General features: G+C 37.9%; 1 protein-coding gene across 1 annotated transcript in view; it reads left to right on the top strand.

Annotated features, from left to right (window-relative positions):
• The window catches only part of SMURF2 (SMAD specific E3 ubiquitin protein ligase 2), a 126,037-nt gene that overhangs the window by 53,783 nt on the left and 52,169 nt on the right, over nt 1-20,085 (top strand). Inside the window, exons 2-3 of the mRNA XM_060253440.1 lie at nt 12,754-12,792; nt 14,623-14,731. Of these exons, the coding sequence (XP_060109423.1) occupies nt 12,754-12,792; nt 14,623-14,731 (148 nt within the window). The remainder of the gene's footprint in view (nt 1-12,753; nt 12,793-14,622; nt 14,732-20,085) is intronic.

Raw genomic sequence — 20,085 nt, 5'->3', positions numbered from 1 at the left:
TTCATGGGTCACTTGTACTTTTAATAGTGGCAAGCCAGTTTTTTCATAAGCCTCTTGGAATTTGAACACCTCTCTACTGAATAAGGACAGCATCTGTGCAGATATCACCAAACAAATTGTGGAGTACTTTAAGTTTAATAACACTGACTGTGGAGAACCTCAGGAGACAATTAGGGATGCTTTTAAAGCTGTTCTTCAAGGTCACCTCATAGCTCAAGCCTCATTTTATAAAAAAGAAAAACAAAAAGTGATTTCAGAGCTGCAAAACACAATTAAAGACTTAGAAATTAAGCACTCCAAATTTGGAGGTAAAAAAACATTGAGAAAACTAGTTGAGGAATGGAAAAAACTAGAATTGTTAGAAACATCACATATTCAAAAGCAACTAAGATATGTCAAACAAAAATTTCTTACTAAAACTCCAAAATATCTCAGATTGTTGAAACAGAGTAACGCAGAAAAAAACTTCTAATATAATTCATTCTATCAAATCTGCCTGCGGTAGTATAATTAACAAGTCAAAACAAATTATTGAACAATTTGTACAATATTATCAAAACTTATATACCTCCTCTAACCCACATCAATCCAGTTAGTAATTATTTAAGAGATGTCAACTTTGGCTCCAAACTGTCAGAGGAACATATTAAGTTCATGGACCAACTGATTACAGTTTTTGAGGTTCAGCAAGTCATTTCCAACATGAAAAATAACAAAGCCCCGGGTAGAGATGGAATACCTATAGAGTTCTTCAAGAAATTTTTGCCCTCTTTAATACAACCCTTAGTTGATACTTGCAATAATGTTATGCAGAATAGGTGTATTCCACAAATGTGGAAAGGGGCGAAGATTATCGTTTTACGTAAACCTGGTAAAGACAAATTTAACACAGCTTCTTATCGCCCAATATCCCTCTTAAATCATGATTTAAAATTTTTTTCATCAGTATTAGCAGCCAGACTTAATAAAATAATCTCCATTTATGTGCATCCTGACCAAGCCGGGTTTATACCCAACAGATCAATTTCAGACAATATTAGAAAGTCACTCAATGTTATCCATTTTTGTAAACTTAAAAAAATTGATTCCATTTTATTGCCCCTTGATGCCTAAAAGGCTTTCGATAAAGTAGAAATCCCTTTCTTGAAAGCAACTTTACAGCACATGGGCTTTGGTCCCAACTTTTTAAACTCTATTGCCCTCTACAATGAACCCAAAGCTTGTATTGCAGTGAATAACTGCAGGTCACCAGATTGGGTGCTTTCCAGGGGGACTAGACAAGGCTGCCCTCTCTTCACTATTTTATTTGCTCTTTCCCTTGAACCCCTAGCTCATGTAATTAGGACCAACCCTCAAATTACTGGAATCCAGATCGACCCCAACTGTCACAAACTTAGCCTATTTGCAGATGATGCAGTTTTTTACTGCTCTAATCCCTCTGAGTCACTGGCACAGTTAATGAGCTCTATAGAAAAATTCAAACAAGTCTCAGGTTTTACTATAAACTTTATCAAATCTGAAGTTTATCCTATATATCCTATCAGACAAACTTGAATCCCATCTTAAGACCCAATATCCTTTTAAATGGGTAACATCAGTTCTTAGACACCTCGGCATAATGATTCCACTAGAACTTAAAGATATCTTTAAGGTCAATTTTGACCCACTCATCACATCTATAAAAACCAATTTGAATATCTGGAACAAACTACACTTATCTTTGTTGGAAAAGGTGGAACAAATTAAAGTCTTTATAATTCCAAGGTTTTTATTTCTTTTTCAAAATTTGCCTATAGCCATTTCATATAAAGATTTCAAAAGATGGCAAAATCTTCTGCTAGACTATGTGTGGGATCATAAAAAACATCGTGTGGCTTATCCAGTTCTCACAAAACCCTTAGACATGGGAAGTTTGGCTCTCCCTATTTTAGAAAATTACTATCTTGCAGCACAGTTAAGAAATGTTTATTATGCATCTCCCCTCAGAGACAGAGCATGGGTACATATTGAACAGTCATATCTTCTCTCCGACCAATTACACGAAACTATCTGGAACTCTCCCAAAGACAGACTGCGCTATGTAACCTCTAATCCCTATCTTTCCCACACTTTGCAACTCTGGGATAAATACCGCCATATACTTGTACCTGGAGTATCTCCCATAGCTTTTTTAGGCCAATCATGGTTCCCTGCTGGCAGGGATGTTCGTTCCTTCTTATCATGGAAGGAAAAAGGTATCTTTAGATTGTTGCAAGTATGCCAAAATAATAAAATGTTCTTGCAAGATCAATTGGTAAGACGTTATAATTTTTCTTCACATTGGCTGCAATATAATCAAATTCATCACTTCTTGCATAATCCAAATATTATCTCTTCAGTGTGTAGGCCTTTAAACGCGTTTGAAAAAGCTTTGTCATCACACACACCCAAAGTAAAAGGTTTAATAGCTATAATTTACAAGGCACTTAGTTATTCAAATTGGCAAAAGACTACAGCGATACAAAACGCATGGAACAAAGATTGCAAAAATACACTTTCAGAAGAAAGTTGGGTCAATATTTGGGCATCAAAGCTACTTCACACAGTATCTTTAAATCTGAGACTATTGCAGTTTAAATTATATTCCAGATGGTACTGGACTCCTTTGCAATTGTACTATGCTAAGAAATCATCTAACCCATATTGTTGGAAAGGCTGTAAGCAAAGGGGTACATTAGTGCATTGTTGGTGGGAATGTACACGAATTCAACATTTTTGGAAGCAGGTCATATCTATTATTTTAAAAATTGTACAGGTTAAGCTTCCTTTGACCCCAGAATCGATTCTGCTAAATAACTGGTCCAGCCAAATTGTACCTAGCACTAGAAAAGAAATCACTTCTTTACTTCTTTTGGCAGCTAAATTGTTATTAGCTAAAATGCGGAAATCTAAGGCAGTCCCCTCAATCCATAAATGGTACTCAACGATCTGGGATATAGTCGTGATGGATAAAATAGCATCAAATTTAGTTAAAATGGATTCTTCTGGAAACAAGGAAGACACATTTCTAGAAAAATGGTTTGGTTTTTTTGAGTTTATACAATCTAATCAAATACCTGAGCTCAAAGTACCGCATAAGTACTTAGACTGCTTTCTATTAAGTGTATATGAGTCTATATATTTAACTGTATTCCTGCTTTTCTTTAACTAAATCAACTGTGCAATTGGTTTAATGTTGCCAACGAATGTAATCGTTCTAGTTGTTCTATTTGTTTACTAGCTTCTACTGGTTATTGTCATTAATAGGCTTGTCATGTATGTATACAAACAAAGATCTTCCCTTTTAGGAGATCTGACATTATGTGGTGTAAGCAGCTTGAAACTTCCATCTCATAGCTTTGGATGTAACTAGAATATTAAAACTCAATAAAGCTTATTTTAAATTTAAAAAATAAATAAAAAAATAAAAAGTATGATGGGAGTAAGGTTTTATTATGACAATTATTATTCAAGAAGCATCATGGTAGATGCTGAGCGGATATAATTTAGTGCACCTTCCGGTAATATCAGGGGTGTGTGGCATATGTAATTGAGTTGCACTAATAAGCTCCAGCACCTCTTTTTCTACAAAATTACTGACCCCTGCTTAGAGATTAAACACCAAATCATCAAGAAGAAACTCTGAAAAGAGGGAAAAAAGAAACTTGAGGGAGAAATTAAAACACCCTTGAAAATGCTAAAAAAAGGAGCCAAAATGGTGGAAGAAATGATGAATCAGAAAGTAAGAGCTGCAAGACAAAAAGTTTTAAATGCTTGTTCATGTAACTTCTCACTTTCTCCCCACTCATGCCTATCATCACAGTTAAACACTCATTCTGGCTACCTCTGAGTACCAGTGCAGAAACATGGGTTAACCTAAGGCAGTTTCTCCCTCTTTGAAATTATAAACCTCTTAATTTAGGATCCTGTTGTGGGGGGGGGGGGGGAGGGCACTGGTGATCATCTTTGGAAAGATTAATGTTTAACTGTGATTCTTAGCGCCCAAAGGGGTTGAGAGCAAGGCATGTACACCAACCTGGAACAAGGAATGAAAGAGGCATATCTAGGTAATAAAAAGGGCTGCTAGAGATTTTTTAAAAAAAGGAAAGCTGGGAATTCAGAAGACATGATTGATAGATCATAGCAGCCCTAATAATACAGATTAGCCTGATTTTACCAGAACTTGGAAGATTGAGCAAGGTTGACCATGGTCAATATTTGGATGGGACATACTACCAACGAAGACTGGAGCTGCTATTCAGAGGAAAGCAATGGCAAACCACCTCTGCTCACCTCTTGCCCTGAAAACCTCATGAGGTGAAACTTTATGGGATTGCTGTAGGACTGTAAAAGTGTAACTGTTGCTGTCTAAAAGCTCCCTGGTCATAGCAGCTGTGGGGGGAAGTGGCTGGGAAAATAACACCAAAGTGGGTGGCATATTTTGAAACACAACTTACTTTCCATTTGGAAGGCAAACTTACTTTGGGTGTATAAAGGCAGGAGATATCCAATCAAAGGTTATTTGAGAAAGTAGAGAGAAACCATAGAAAGAAAATGGATAGGCTGCAATACTATGTGGAAGCTTGGAAATAATCCACTGCAGCTGGAAGCCCAAACCAAAATAATAAGTCAGGGTAGAAGTTACCTAGGTCCCTATGCTTTTAACTATCTACATGAAACTGCTGAGTAAGATCATCTGGAGATTTGGGCTGCGTTGCCACCAATTTGCAGATGACATTCAGCTCTACCTTGCATTTCCAGCTGATTCCAGGGAAGCTGTAGAAACCTTGGCCCAGTACCTGGAGGCAGTTCTGTAATGGATGTGAGCTAATAAACGAAAGCAAACAAGACCCAGGATTTAAGGTGGCCAAGGATTTAAGGTGTCATCCATTTTGGAAGGGATTGCACTTGTTGAAGGATCAGGTCCATAGTCTGGGGATGCTCTTGGATCCAGGGCTTCTGCTAGATAAGAAGGTGGCAGCTGTGATCAGAAGTACCAGCTTTGACTGGTTAATTAGCTTCAGCATTTCTTGATCAGGAAAGATCTGACCACAGTGATGAATGCCCTGGTCACATCTAGATTACATTACTGTAATGTGCTCTATATGGATGCCCTTGAGAAATCTTCAGAATCTTCAGTTGGTGCAGAATGCTGCAGCCAGGATGTTGATTGGAGTGAGTTGTAGAGACCATATCACTCCAGTCTTGGCTCCTCTTCATTGGCTTTCAGTTTGTTTCTGAGCACAATTAAAGGTACTAGTGCAGACATTTGAAGCCCCATACCATTTGGGACTAGCATACCTGAACTCCCTTATCAACCTACCCAGCCAGCCACTGGTGGTCATCTCTGGAAAGGCTGCTTTGGATTCCCTGCCTTTTAAGATTACTCAAGTGGCAACCCAAGAGAGGGCCTTCGTGGTCACAGCAGTAAACCCTGAAACTCTCTCCCCTTCAGTTGCTGTCTTCCACTGGCGAGTGAAAACTTTTTTTTTTTTCACTTTGTGATCCTGCTTTCCTCCCCAGTGTACTAGATGTTAGTTGTATCTTTTGCAAGCGTTTTAAGCTCTGGTTTTAACTTGTTGTAATGATGTATTTGTTAGTTTTAAGGCTTTTAAATAAATAAATAGATGTCTGATCAATTGCTTAAGATTTTTCCAGCCCTGGTCATGCATAGTTTGTTCTGATGACTGTGCTTATTGGGTATACCTGTCAGTGAAGGAAAAATATCAATGGCTAGCAGGATGGATTAAAATGAATAACTCATCAAGAATAAAAATCTGAATTTAACCCAGACATACCTTCTAAAAATGAATCTGGTCAAATACATTGTTAAAGACTGCATTTAACAGTCTTGTTAAAGACTGCATTTTTTCCAAAGAACTATGGGAGGGCAGCTAAGATGTATTAGTTAAAAGTGCGTCTTTGTAGAATAAAACCTATGTTTAGCTGTAAATCATGTTAAATAGTTATTAGTATGCATACTTTTTTAAGATGCTATCTGAAGTACAAATTGAAATGCTGATTTAAATCAGTGGTTCAGAGGTGGTCCTCTTGATGTGATTTTAAGTAATTTGAATTGCTTATCGCACTCAAATTTTACTTGACACAGATCCAGCCAAAGTTAAACATTCTTATTTTCTTTGATTTAAAGGGAGATGTGTAAATGTGCTTAATTCTCCCATTTCCCCTTTCATTCCTAAATCAAGTGATTTTGCTGTCTTCCTCAGAATGTTTAAAACTATATGTTTAAGAATATTAGTCTAAACTACTAATCGTCATGCATAATTAGTATTAAATATAATATTACATTATTCCATCTAGACATGGCTGGATTGTGTTGTCTTTTTAGTACTGGGGTCCCCAGTATAGCAGTAGTGGATGCCTTGGTACCTGCTGGCACCCAGTGAGTGTTTTTAGAAAATGGATAGGACTGGCTGGGGTTCTTCCCCAGCAAGTCTTCTGATTGGTCACTGGAGATCCAATTGGCTGTGCAGGTTGAAATAATGTTTCAACAGCAGCAACCCCCACGGTGTTGTATTTATCCTCTCACTCCTCTTTCCCAGTATATACTTTTAAAATCATCTCTCTTCTCCTTAGCACTTGGGCTTCTTCTGTTGGAGTGATTCTGCCTCCTGTGGCTTCCATGTTATGGTTATGCCACCACCCGGTGTCAGAATTCCAAAGGTGTTGATAGACTAAAGAAGGCTGGGGAACCCTGCTTCAGGAAATATGATGTTGCACAAGGCTAGCTAAATACTTAAGTGGCATGCATACCTGTGCTGTAAGTATTCACTGGATTTCAGAGCCCACTGGTATTACACTTCTAGCTATTCCCATGGCTTATAAAAGTAATTGGCTGTGTGGTGTGTGCTAGTGCTTTGATAGGGAGGAAACCCCAGCATTTTAGAACAGGAGCTTCTGTGTATGTTGTTCTGTATTCATGGCCATTGTCTTATAAGATGTACTTGACAAAAATAGTTGGTGATGGTGGATAGTGCCATCAAGTTGCAACTGACATTGTGGCCTCTTAGAAGTTTCAGAGCAAGAGATGTTCAGAGGTAGTCATGACCCAGGACTTCTGACTCTAATTAGTATCTGAGATCTGATGAGCCTGGGCCACCCAGGACAGGGGACAAAAATAGCTATATGCCTTTTATTCTACCTTAAGTCTCAGCTTGTGTGAGCAAAAGGTAGACTTACAGGTATTCTAAAGAACAAGTATTATAAATAACACTTTCACTGTGTCACAGTGGAAAATGCGTCATAATTTTAGGAATGTCTGATATTTCAGTGTAAGCAGTTGTTTCAACATTATACAGCTGAAAAAATAAATATTATGAAACAGAAGTTCTTAAGTAAATGAACATGATCAGAAAAAATTGTTGCAGTTGGGAGATACAAGATTAATCAATTCAGGTTTTCCATATATTTTCTTCAAGTTTTACTGCATAGTGTATTTAGTTTGTTACAGCTAATGGATCAGGAATCTTGATTCATATTTTCTCTGGAATTCTCATATGGCTCTGAAAGTCAAATCACACACAATTGTAAGGGACTATGTAGTATGCCAGTAGTTCTGTAAAAATGCAGGAGTTTTGTTAGAAGCACTGAAAGTAGCTAGAATATCCTGTCAAAACGTGTTCTGTTCTTTTCCTAAATTTTAGTTCCAGGAAACCTTCTGCAAAGGCTGATAAAATTTCACAAAATGTTTAAAGGAGGATTACTACATTTAAATGTAGTGTGTCAAACTTACAGCCTGTGGGTTGCAGCTGGCCCATCCAGGGCTTTAATCTGGCCCACAGCTCTTTTCTCTCCCTTCTTCTCTCTCCTGTCCTTACCCCTTTGAAGCTCAGATGCTGCAGAAGTTCCCAGCTCCTTCTGCCTTGCCTGCTTTAGTAGGAAGCTCTTCTGGGCTTGCAAAACTGCAAAGAAAAGGCAAAATGGATTTTCCATTAAGGTCTCTGTGCCTAGACAGACTGTTCTGGGACTGTTTCTGAATCTGTGTTCTGGGCCTGAAATGACAAAGTGCAGAGTGGAATGACAGCCCCTGGGAGTAGCAGCAGTGTTCTGGGCTTAGAATTCCACCCTGGGGGCCCTCATTCCAATCCCAGAATGCTTCTACTAGTTACAAGGACTGTCATTTCACTCTGGAGGCTGACATTTCAGTCCCAGAGTAGTCTGTTTGAGCCCAGAGGACTTAATGGAGAATCCATTCCATGTTTTTCTTGCGACTTTGTCTGTGCTGCAGTGTGCTTCAGTGGAGTGGAGTTCAAGTAGTTTCTTTGCAGCATTTGTATGGACAGTTGAAACTATTGCTTGCTGCAATTGTTTCCTTGCAAATGAAGGGCTGATGCTTGTCTCTGCTGAATGGACCTGAGAACTGGTACCTAGTGAGTTCTCTAACCTTGGGAACCCACAGCCAACAGGGATATTACACTGAAGAGCCGTTACCAATCTGAGTAGACACAAGTGTGCGGAGAAGTGTGCAGTACCCAGGCATTTCATGTTTTCCTAAGCTCAGAGCATTTTATATTTTTGTTTCTGCCGAGAGAGAGAGATCCTTGTGCTTTTTCTTGATGTTTTATTTTTAAAATTGCATTGCCAAATCGCACTATTCTCCCACCTTTCAATTTTAAATGAAATATTGCAAGAGTTTTAGGCATATTTATATTTTAAGTGAAAAAATAATATCTTTAAATGTGTTTGTATCCATTATAAAGTTTATATCTCTGCTACCTGGCATTACATTTTATGACACGCATGTCCTGTCCTCATAGTCCCATTTATGTCAGATCCAGTTCTTATAACAAATGAGTTTGACACCCCTGATTTAAATTGTCATTGCTGCTTTTGTGTCTTGAGAAACAGTATTTAAACATTTATTTTTTTATCCACCCCCCCCCCCCCCCCCACCGTTGAATAGTTTCATTCCAATCAGCAGTGTAATTGGAATGCAACCACAGTCTGGAGGAGGAAGGAGAATTTTTGGCAAGAGGTAGCAGAGCAGTTGAGACATTTACTCAGATTAAAGCGTAGTCTATTCATTATCAGTACAACACATACTAGCACTAATGTAGCATTGTGTTTCTACAGCTGGGACCTATTTTTAATGACCGTATTTCATGTATAATACATGCGAACGACTAAGAACCAATCGAAAGCTGTATTATTGTCTTTGTATAAAATATTATTTTAGGTAATGGAGGGATTTCTTTCCTTCAAGTTTGAGTTCTTAAGCGAACTGTAATAGTACAACATGTCTTTTCTATATTGCCCTTTTTTCACCTGTCCAAAAATGATACTTTGAGTAAAAAGAACACTATTGCCATTGGAAGCCTTCATGTTGAAGCTTCTGTTTGGTTTCATAAAGTTCCTTTTCTATGTCTATATCACCAGAAATTGTCTACTGTATGATTGCTGATTATTGCCAGAGCATTTGTTTTAAGGACATTAGTAAAAAAAAATGCAATTTTTCTTTTATTGCTTTGTGTGTTGAAAGTAGGAACGTGCACCATGAAAAATATTGGCATTTTTCAGATCCAGATATCAGGGAGCTGAAATAAATATCAGTATTTCCTGTTATTCAAATTACAAATACTGGCTTGATATTTGGATCTGGATTTTTTTTTTCAGGATTCTGATATTATTTGGCTCCATAATTCCCTATGGGGAATCTTTCCATGGGAGTGAAGGGGCTGCTTTTTAAGCAATTACACCAGAATTTCAGCAGATCTGCTGGTGCCTGTTCCCTAAATCAGGGGTCCCCAACCCCTGGTCCATGGACCGATACTGGTCCGTGGCCTGTTTGGAACTGGTCCAGGAAGCCTGGCCGCCCTCCGCAGCGCTGTGCAGCCTTGCTGCCCCATCTCTCCTCACGCGCCTCTACCACCACTCTCCGTTTTAAGGCAGAAGGAAGGGCGGTGAAGCACCACCTTCCCCGGCTCCTTAAGGGCTGACCCCCCCCTTCCCCATGATAATCTCGGGGGGGGGGAACCTTTGTAGCCGCGGACGGCAACCCGCTGAAGAAGCGGCCCTGCCCTTGCCTCCTCTCCACTTCTTTCCTGGGCGTGGAAAGGAAGTGGGGTGGAGACAAGGGCGGCGGCGCTTCTTCAGCATTAAGAATGCACATCCTTCAAGCATCTAAGACCACAAGGCTCACAATGTAAGATAGATTTCAAGGCAAGAATGAGCACATTACTTTTAATTTTGAATTGAAAATTACGGTAATCCTCTGTGATAAAGAAAGCAAGCTATGCTGTGCAAACTTTTCCACACATGAACACTTTAGAAGAGGCTTCTGAGAAATGGGGAAAGCCTCTTTTGGAAGAACCGTAATGTAATTTTTTCCCTCCATTTTGGCACTAGATACCACTGATCTGGTGCAATTATTAGGGATATCTCATCTTCACTGCACAAGCCCAACCAATCAGGGATCACACAGTGATGACACTGTGGCACCACACAGTCAATCACAGTCAATAATAAATAAATAAATAGATTTGATTTAATAACACCACAAAAAGCTAGCAAAGCCTCATGTTGCCCTCACTCTGAATGGAAGTAACAAATATTTACAAACTGGCAATGCAATTAGTGCTGATTTTTACCCCAGTGTATTACTTGCTGTGGCAGAGTACAGATATGTGGACATAAGTATCTGAAAGTGCATCCTACTGTAAATACTACTGTGCAGGTGGATGAAAGATAGAAATACACACTTGGAAAATGAGAGCTGCAACAGGTGGAAATTAATACTTGGAGAATGAGGGGTACATCAAGTCAGCGCTTGTGCATCTTGTGCAGACAAGTCTACATAGCTAAAAACGAACTACATTTCCATTCTACCCAAAGAGCTCTAACTAGAAGTTTACACTGACAGGTTAATCCAGAAAAAGAAATTTTAAATATATCCTTATAAACTCATAGTCTACCATCATATCTATATGAGTGTTTCCCTCCAAATACAATTTCTTTTGTTTTACTATAGACTTTGTTTTCAGCTTCTTTTTCCTAGCTCTCAGAGTGGTATATAAAGAAATACAATTCCATGAATATACTACATATATTTTATCATGTTTGAAACAAAGCAACAATATTTTGTGAAACCAAGAGAAACAACAGTTTGCTGCCTATGAGCCCAGTACAGCTATTTACTGTCAATACAATAACGGATTGGAAAGAGGGAAGCAGCATCAAAGGAAATGTCATTACCTTTCTGTTCTTGTAAATAAAAAATGTTGAAAATAAGCATAACACATGCTGTAATGTAGCATCTTCTTATTCAAGGAAGTTATATGTGAATTGTCAGTGACACATAGGATGCTCATATATCAGCTGTTCATTAGGTGATACTGTATATTTTAACCACGGAACAATAGCTTTGCTTGCAGCAGTTTTATGTTGATAAGAAAAACATTATTGTTTATGTTCAGCACCTTAATCTAATCTTTTTCCATATGTCCAGGATAATGTTTGTGTTTTGGAATGTAGTTCTGAAAACCAGGTCCCCAAAGAATATTCTAAAGACTGTTTTACCTGCTCTTTTTTAGAGTGTTTATAGAAGAAAAAGTAGTAGATCTGTATAGGTTTCAGATCTTTTGAAAAAGTAAACTCTGGAGACTTGATGTGTGTTGTAATTTCAGTAACACTAGTTTTTGTGTCACTGGTTTGATGAGGATAAAATGGAGGAAGAATGATGTACACTTGCTTTACTTTAGTTATACTCCACCTTTCTCCCCAATGAGGACCCAAAGTGGCCTCTCTTCCATTTTATCCTCACAACAACCCTGAGAGGTAGGTCAGGCTGACAGTTTATGACTGGCCCAAGGTCACCCAGCAGGCTTCCTTGGCTGAATGGGGCTTCAAACTTAGATTTCCCAGATCCTAGTTGGACACTCTTACTTCACAGTGTTTTTGGGTCTCCATTGAGAAGAAAGGGTATAAATGAAATTAATAAGCAACTATGAATTCTTTTCATTGTCTGTGCCCATGAATGCTCTCACAGACTTTCCCCATCTCACATTCCACAATTCCCTTGGCCAGCAGAAACCTTCCTATAAGTGCACTTTGCTTCTCCATCCTTACTTCTATCGAAGCAACTCTGTCTGGTTTGGATGTTCTCTGTTCCCATTTGAGGGAGACAGCCAAGGAAAGTACATGCTTCTTTAATTGCCATTGAAATGTTAATAAATATGGGGATTGACAGTCATGCTGCTAGATAATTCCCATCTAGAATACTTTTACCTCTTCTTTTGGTGGCTTTAATAATCTGCTCCATTCTATGTCTCTTCAGTGAGGCTCAGTGGGTAATGTAAGTAATGGTAATATGAGTACGCAGCTTGCTGGGGGGAAAGTGTAGATGACTGGGGAAGGCAATGACAAACCACTCTGTAAAAAGTCTGCTGTGAAAACGTGATGTGACATCACCCCAGGGTTGGAAATGACTGGTGCTTGCACATGGGACTACCTTTACCTTTAAGCTTCTGTTGGATCAGTCCACCTCAAATGGGAAAAGAGAGAGTCTGTGGGAATTGCACAGTGCCAGATTTTTTATGCGATGGTCCTCTTTTTGTCTGCCATGACTGGCAATGATGGAAGAAGGTGTGTGTGTGGCAGTATGATAGCCTTGGTGCCTTAGTTGATAAGTTGTGTCCCTTGGCCATAGCTTGTGATCTATGTGTAGAAGAAAAGTTAAACTGAACGTCATGACATGTCTTATTTTGTTCTTCTTTATAGTTCTCTGTGCGAAAAACTTGGTGAAAAAGGATTTTTTCCGTAAGTAAAGACTTCTTACATATGTATTATATGAAGTGTAATGTGTGATTATCTCTCTGTTGTATTTCTTGCCACAAACAAACTACTGGGTTGGATGCTGTGATCCATTGATGCAAAGACTGATCTTGCCCACGTTCTCCTTCCTGCTGCAATTCTTAACCCAGGAAAGTTTATTCTTGGGATCATGGGATCACGATCTACTAAGCCACACAGGCTGGAAGAATGTAGTGGGGAGGGAAGAAGTGATGCTTTTGCCTTTCTCTTTCTTTTAGCAGTGGATCTGTGCTGATGGAAGAGGCAGGATGATTTTGCCCCTTTCCCAGTGCAGCATCGTGACACATGGTTTTAAAAAAAAAAGGTAACGTGACCTTGGAAAGAAATGTTCCTGGGATCCTTTCTTGTGTGGGAGAGTAGGGAAGATCCATGACCTTTTGCCCACACGACTGTGGGATCCAACCCATTGTCAAGGAATTCTGTTATAATAATCTGATTGAGTCATTGTGAATTTGATATCAATATATCTATTGACATCAAAGTGCTCTGGTTTATGCATTGTGCTAATATTGATTTTGCCATTGCATTTGTAATACAGTTTTTTCTGGCATGTCTGATTGCACTGAATTATGATGGAAGCATTTTGTAATAAATAATTCACTTGATTTTGTCTAACTCTTGTTTATAGAATTAGAATATAAAAGAGGATAAATAATATATTCTAAATGTACTTAAAATCTAATGCCACAAAGTTCTTGCAAACACTCAATATGCATAGTTCTTGCAAACACTCAATCATTTTTAGAAGCTACCACAGAACATACATGCTTACTTGAGTGAGTTTATGTGGTTTGATTTTTTAAAAAATGGATTTTCCCCACCTCCCTGGTCTCCTGCAGTTTATCATACTATCTGAAGAACTTCCTCAAATGATTGAGAGTCCCTTGGGGAATACACAAATATCTTTCCTTTTGGGTGAGCAGAAGTGCTTTTGCTCATGTAAGGGCACCTTTGGCTCCAGACCTAAATTAATTACTTACCTGTTTTTTTGGGGGGGGGAAGTCTTCAGAAAAGGCTCACATTGATGAAGAGAAGACAGGTCCTTGCCCTCAGGTTGCGTTTTATGACTGGACACATAAAGGCAGAGGGATGGAAGAAAACTGTAGAATTCAAAAAGCAGTCTGAGGATTTCATATAAATGCAGTTGCAGGGGAACTGTCATCTGGTGTGAGCAGTGTTTTTACTCTGGAGAATTGGATGTGAAATTATTAAAGACCCTGGCTTTGGCTTTTCTATACAGTAGAGTATTTGCAAATTAGTAATTGCTTTATAGATTCCTGAAAGAGTGTCCAAGTATGTTGGTTTTGGAGCTAAAGAAAGTTCCCATTTGTCTTAGCATTTGATCTGTGAAAACCATTGTAAACGGCCAGTTTTCTTTTGGTATATATGACAACTGCCCACTTTGTTTTAAGGTTCCCAAGATGTGTGCCCAAATAAACTCTGAAGTACAATGGCTAAATAAAAAGACTGTAGGCTTCCTTTGTACATATAGGAAAGCAAAGTGAATCCTCTCTGTTCTGAAATGTCACTTTTAAGATAAAAGTACTTGAGAGGTTTGATGTTTTCATGGTGTTTTATGCACAGTTTGAGATCCTTGAAAATTTGCCAGAAGTAATAAAGCTTATAGGATAATAAGAGTACTATTGAGCAAGAGGAATGATAATTGGAAGAATTAAAACCTTTGTTACAGAAAGTCAACAAATAGCAATTGATCATGGTAAAAGATACATATTTATTTCATGTTTACATAAAATGTATTTTCCTTACTTCCAACAGGGCTTCCTGATCCATTTGCCAAAGTTGTGGTTGATGGATCTGGCCAGTGCCATTCTACAGATACTGTGAAGAATACCCTGGATCCAAAGTGGAATCAGCATTATGACCTGTAGGTGTCAATGTGGTTAATCAAACTGTAGACAGACTTTGAGCTAAGCAGTTAAGAATATTACTTTGAACTGAGAATAGAAATTGTTGAAACCTGGTAGTTCCTGAAAAGTACTTTGAAGCCTGATAAAGATGCAAAATTTTACTAATTTTTAATGGTAGATTACTTTTGAAAACTAAGACACAGTTACAAGTACCTAGTTTTTAAGGGGTGCTTTTTATCTGTAGCTATCAAAGTGCTTTGCTAAGGAGTTGAATATCCTTAGTCATTCTTGCGGTAACTGATGAACACGATCTTGGATAAACACTATCTTCCATCTCTCTCCTTAATCTCTGTCTTTTCACTTTATTTCCCCTTCTGCTTTTTGATGATGAAAATTTCTATGCAACAAGTTTTTTGCATAAGATCGATTGGAGTGTTTTGTTATGCTTATAACATGTCCAATACATTTGTGTGCTGTTTCTGACTTTTGAAATCTTAGATTTATTGCATTACTTACTGGATCTTTCATGCAATTGGATTGTGTTGTTTTGCAGTGTGTAAGTTGTCTTGAGTCTCAGTGCGATGTGCAGGCTATAAATAAATCTGATTAAGAAATAGCATTGTAATGTTCTCTAGAAAAGGAGAAGAGCTGCTATTCTGGCAACCTATTCATTTTGAAGGGTCACAGAACCCCAGTGTCTGAACAACTGGTACTGTGTAGTCTACTAGAAGTTTCCAGATAGCACTTAAGTATACAATAGCCATTTAATGTTCCATTCTACTACTTAAAACCAGTAGAAAATGCAGATTTGGCAGTGATTTTATTTCCATTGCTATTACTTTTAAGCAGTTACTTGAATTAAAATCTAATAAGGCTTAAAGAGAAACTCAAGGTCAATGAGATGAAAAGAGGCAGAATTGCTTTACTGCCACTATTTTTTTATATAGTTAAATACTCGCAAAAGTATTTATTATTATTACTATTATACATTATTATTATTACTACAAAATGCATTCAGCCTGGTCAGGGGGTTGCTTGCAGCTATTAGAATTCAGTAAGTACACTATAATCAACAGAATACTTGCTTGTTGTGTCTCTTTAAATTAACAGTTGGTGAAGAGAATCTTGTGCATGTGCACTTAACAGACTGTCAAAGAGCATCTGTGTGCATGTGCACTTTTAGATTAGGGCAAGGTACATGATGCTGTAGAATAATAAATGGTAGTCTTCTATACTTTGGATAGTAAATCTTTGCCTACAGAAACATCCCTCAAAGAAAGCAAGAGATGCAAAGGCAGTTGCTCTGCCTTGTCTGAAAGTATTAGATGTGATTGAAAGAACTTTTTAAAAAACTAATATGAACAATATCTTTTTTTTCCTGTCAGTCTTGAACATTTCAATACACATGACTGAGGGAGTTCACACACATTGCTATTTGTGTAAGCTTGTAGTATTTAAGATAGAAAGATTTTTGTTTACTTTATTCATATCATTCAAATGTGAATTTAATATGATTCAAATGTGAATTTAATATGATTCAAATGTGAATTTAATATGATTCAAATATGAATTTAATGATTTACATGAGTCCTTATCTGTCGGTGAAATGCTGATGTTGAGCAATTCTTTCCTTTTGCAAAAGGTTAGAAATACCATAGTAAAGTTAGTATGAAATATTCTGACAAATGTTGGTGATTAATCTGAAAGTCTGAGATTATTTGCCTTACTGTCCTCTTCTGAAAATAATCATATAGCGAATTCTGAAGACATTATAATGTTTACCCTAACAACTCAGTATTGTACAGGAATGCTGTTCTCCAACATATGACGTGTTCATTGTTACAGGAAATAGTTTGCGTGCCAAGGATAATAATGTCTCAATGGCAAAATGCCCACTTCGTCTCTTCTGTGAGGATTTGGATGACTGGGCCTATTCTGCATGCAGATCTTACCCCAGATTTTCATAGCAGTTGAGTTGTAAAGTTTGTATTAGGATTCTGTACTTGCATTTTGCACCATTCTTTTTCCTCCAGATTTTTTGTTTTCTGAAATCTGGTGTATTTTTTTTGTACATGTAACAGAATTGTACTTTTCCTAAGTGGGGTGGAGACATCACTCGTGCTGTGGTAGTGGGGAGTGACAAAGGGATTTTTGTGCGTTTTCACAAGCACTTTATCACAGCTTTGCAGTAATGCCAACTTTATGCCCTTCCTTGCAAATTCACTTGGATTTCTATTTGTGCATGGCCTTTAGCGCTAATACACTAAATAGCACAGCTGTGCTCTGATTTAAAATGTCATTTAAAATTTAAAATGTCATTGATTGACCTCTTTGGTTTTAAGCCTATTTAAAAAAAAATGTGTCACCATTTCTCCTGGAGATTCTCTTGTTTGTGCTTTCTCACTGGTTGCCATCTTAGCAATACATTAAAGAATCTCAGCATGCTGATTGCATTCCTTCCTCCAAATGGATCAGTTCTGAGCAGTTCTCTATTTGGCAATTTGTAGGAAGGTTCATGTGGCTTAAGCGCCATTTTGATGTAGGTGCCTGGAGACTGCCAAAATGAACCCCCCCCCCAACTTTACAATGCACCATTTGCTGTAGGAAAAGGAAAACATACATACATTGCAACGATGCTGAACAACCATATAATAGAGCAATGCTCTGAAAATTCCTAGCACTTGTTTGCTGATGACAAGGGTGATGCTCTGATCTTCAACAATAACCATGTTTCTTTTAAATTGTACATTTCCTTAGTGCATGGCAGAGGAATAATCCCGTCATTTAACTAGGTGAATGATTTAAAGAAAGATTTGCATAGATGCTCTAATCAGTTGCTGTTTTGCTAGCAAAGGGTAGCAGATAGTACATGGTGGAAAGGAGAGATTTTATAATAGGTTATTTTTTCATTACTAAAATGAAAAATGTTTTCAAAGCTTGGTCTTTTGGCATTTCTTCCCTGGCATCACTTTCTTGGTAGGGTAGGCTTCCCATCCGAGTGTCTCTCTCTTTGCTTCTTAAACCATGTCAATTTCATTCAGCACAGGTGATTCCCCCCCCCTCCTGTTTTTGCTTTAGATTAGCATTTTTTTTGAGAATTTTGTTTCCACAAAGAGATTCTGGAACTCTGTTCAGCTGCATTCTCCCAGGAAAAAGCCCTGCTTGTACCACTAAATTAAGATATATATATAAAACTAAAGAAAAAAATGGTGGTTGTATGGCAGTGAAGAAGGGGTGGTGGGGAAAGGTGGTTGGAGAGGCAGAACAACTTTGAAGTGGGCAGGGGAGTAGGTGTGTCAAGGTGTGGTATATGGCGGGGGGAAATCTGATGGAGTCATTATGCTCTTGGATTCACTTTGACTATGAAGCAAATAAGCAAGCAAAACCTCAGCACAAAAGTGCTCTCAGAAAGCATGAGGGGAAAACAAACAAAGTAAGATGAGCACTAAAGGGAGGAAAATGCATGCAGAAAGAGGGGGAAAACAATAACCATGTACACTGAAAGTGATGGAAAACACACACATGTAATAGCCCTTGGTTGAAAGAATAGAGGGGATGCTAATTACATTTGCAGATGGTACTAAATTGGGAGGGGGTAGCAAATACAGTAGAAGACAGATTCTAGATACAAGATGATTTTCTGTCTCATTCAGACTGCTTAGATAATGAAAACAGGGAGAGGGCACTGTACATCTTTTGTTCTGTATTTGTTTTGTCGCCACATATACTCTGTGTCTACCTTGTTTTTGCATAATTTTGTATTAGGGTCTTTTTGATTATAAACAAATCTATTTAAAAAGAAAAAACGATACAAGATGAAAACTGGGCTAAAACTAACAAAATGAATTTTAACACAGATAAATGTAAAGGTTTGCATTTAGGCAAAACAATTAGAGAATGGGGGAGACATGTCTTGACAGTAGTACATGCAAAAAGGATTGAGGGGTCTAGAATGAGGTGACCTTGGTTTTATGTCTGGTGTACTGTCCTACTAGCACATCAGCCAACAGTCTGCTGAGTCTTTTGGAGGTGATAGCCAGGTGGGCCATGGAATTCCCAAGATCAGGGATGTGTGGCCTAATATGCAAATGAGTTCCTGCTACAGAAAAAGCCCTGCCTGGTAGTAAGAGCTAACCAGCAAGCTTACCTTTCACCAGGATTTCTTTTAAAAATGAGTGAAGCATTGCTGTATTTTGACCCCCTTTTTATTTAATGTCTATATTTACTCAATGGTCCAAGCATCAACAAAACCAGAATTCCATTCACCAAAGCTGGCAAACAGACATCTGTTTTACTGTATGCAGTACTATAAGCATACAGTACAGCCATCTTGTCCCACTCTGAGGTAGATCTCAGAAGGAGCCCTCCAGGTTCTTACAGTATGCTACAGGGAGGAACAATTAACAATAAATTTTCAAAAGACTAAAATCCTAGTTTTCGCTTAGATCCCAGTGGGCAGCCGTGTTGATCTGAAGCAATAGAACAAAGCTGGAATCCAGTAGCACTTTTAAGTCTAACAAAGTTTTATTGAGAATGTAAGCTTTGGTGTGCTAAAAGTACACTTCATCGGACAATGAAATGGGGTACAGTTAGCATTGCTACATGTAGCTTGTGGGTAGTGGTTAAGCATGCAAAATAGTACAAAGTTAGAATCTAATGGCAAAACAATGAAAGTAACAAATTGAAAGAATAACAAGTTTGGTCTGGATATTATAAGTTGTGTGGGAAAACAGCAAAAGGCAATAAACATGCTGGAATTGGAGAATGATGGTGAGAATTCAACATCATAAGGCAGTAAATGTGGAGTCTGTTAATTGCTGTATATTCCCTCAAGCATGGGTTAAACTGAGAACATCTTTTTCTCAGAGGTGTTTCTGTTCAACCAATTTACTTTTTAACATTTAGTGTAGCATTATAAATATAATTCCAGTTTGCCAGTACAAAAGAGCATACATTAGAATATGGTGGAAGATGGGTTTAGCATATGTAATGAGATAACAACCAATATCCAGTCTTGGAGAGGTGTTTGTTCCAAGCTTCATAATAACTTGTAATTCAGCAGTTTCCCTTTTTTGATGTTTCTTTGCAGTAAAACAAATAAAACAGTGACCCACACAGTAAAATAGATAATGAATATTGTAAAAGATAGTTCATGTGTTTTTATTTTTTATTCTGTACTATTAGAAGCAGGAACATAGAATATGAAACAGAATATTTTATTTATCTAGAACTTCAAAACTTTGTTTGAAGTGTGCTGAGAGAGCACACGAAAGCTTACATTCTGAATAAAGCTTATGTTCTGAATAAAACTTTGTTGGTCTTAAAGGTGAAACTTGACTCCTGCTTTGTTCAACTGCTTCAGACCAACATG

This window comes from Heteronotia binoei, chromosome 13 (assembly GCF_032191835.1).
Source record: "Heteronotia binoei isolate CCM8104 ecotype False Entrance Well chromosome 13, APGP_CSIRO_Hbin_v1, whole genome shotgun sequence".
Classification (NCBI taxonomy): domain Eukaryota; kingdom Metazoa; phylum Chordata; class Lepidosauria; order Squamata; family Gekkonidae; genus Heteronotia; species Heteronotia binoei.
Note: the sequence above shows the minus strand (reverse complement) of the source record. Positions and strands in the feature narration are given on the sequence as shown.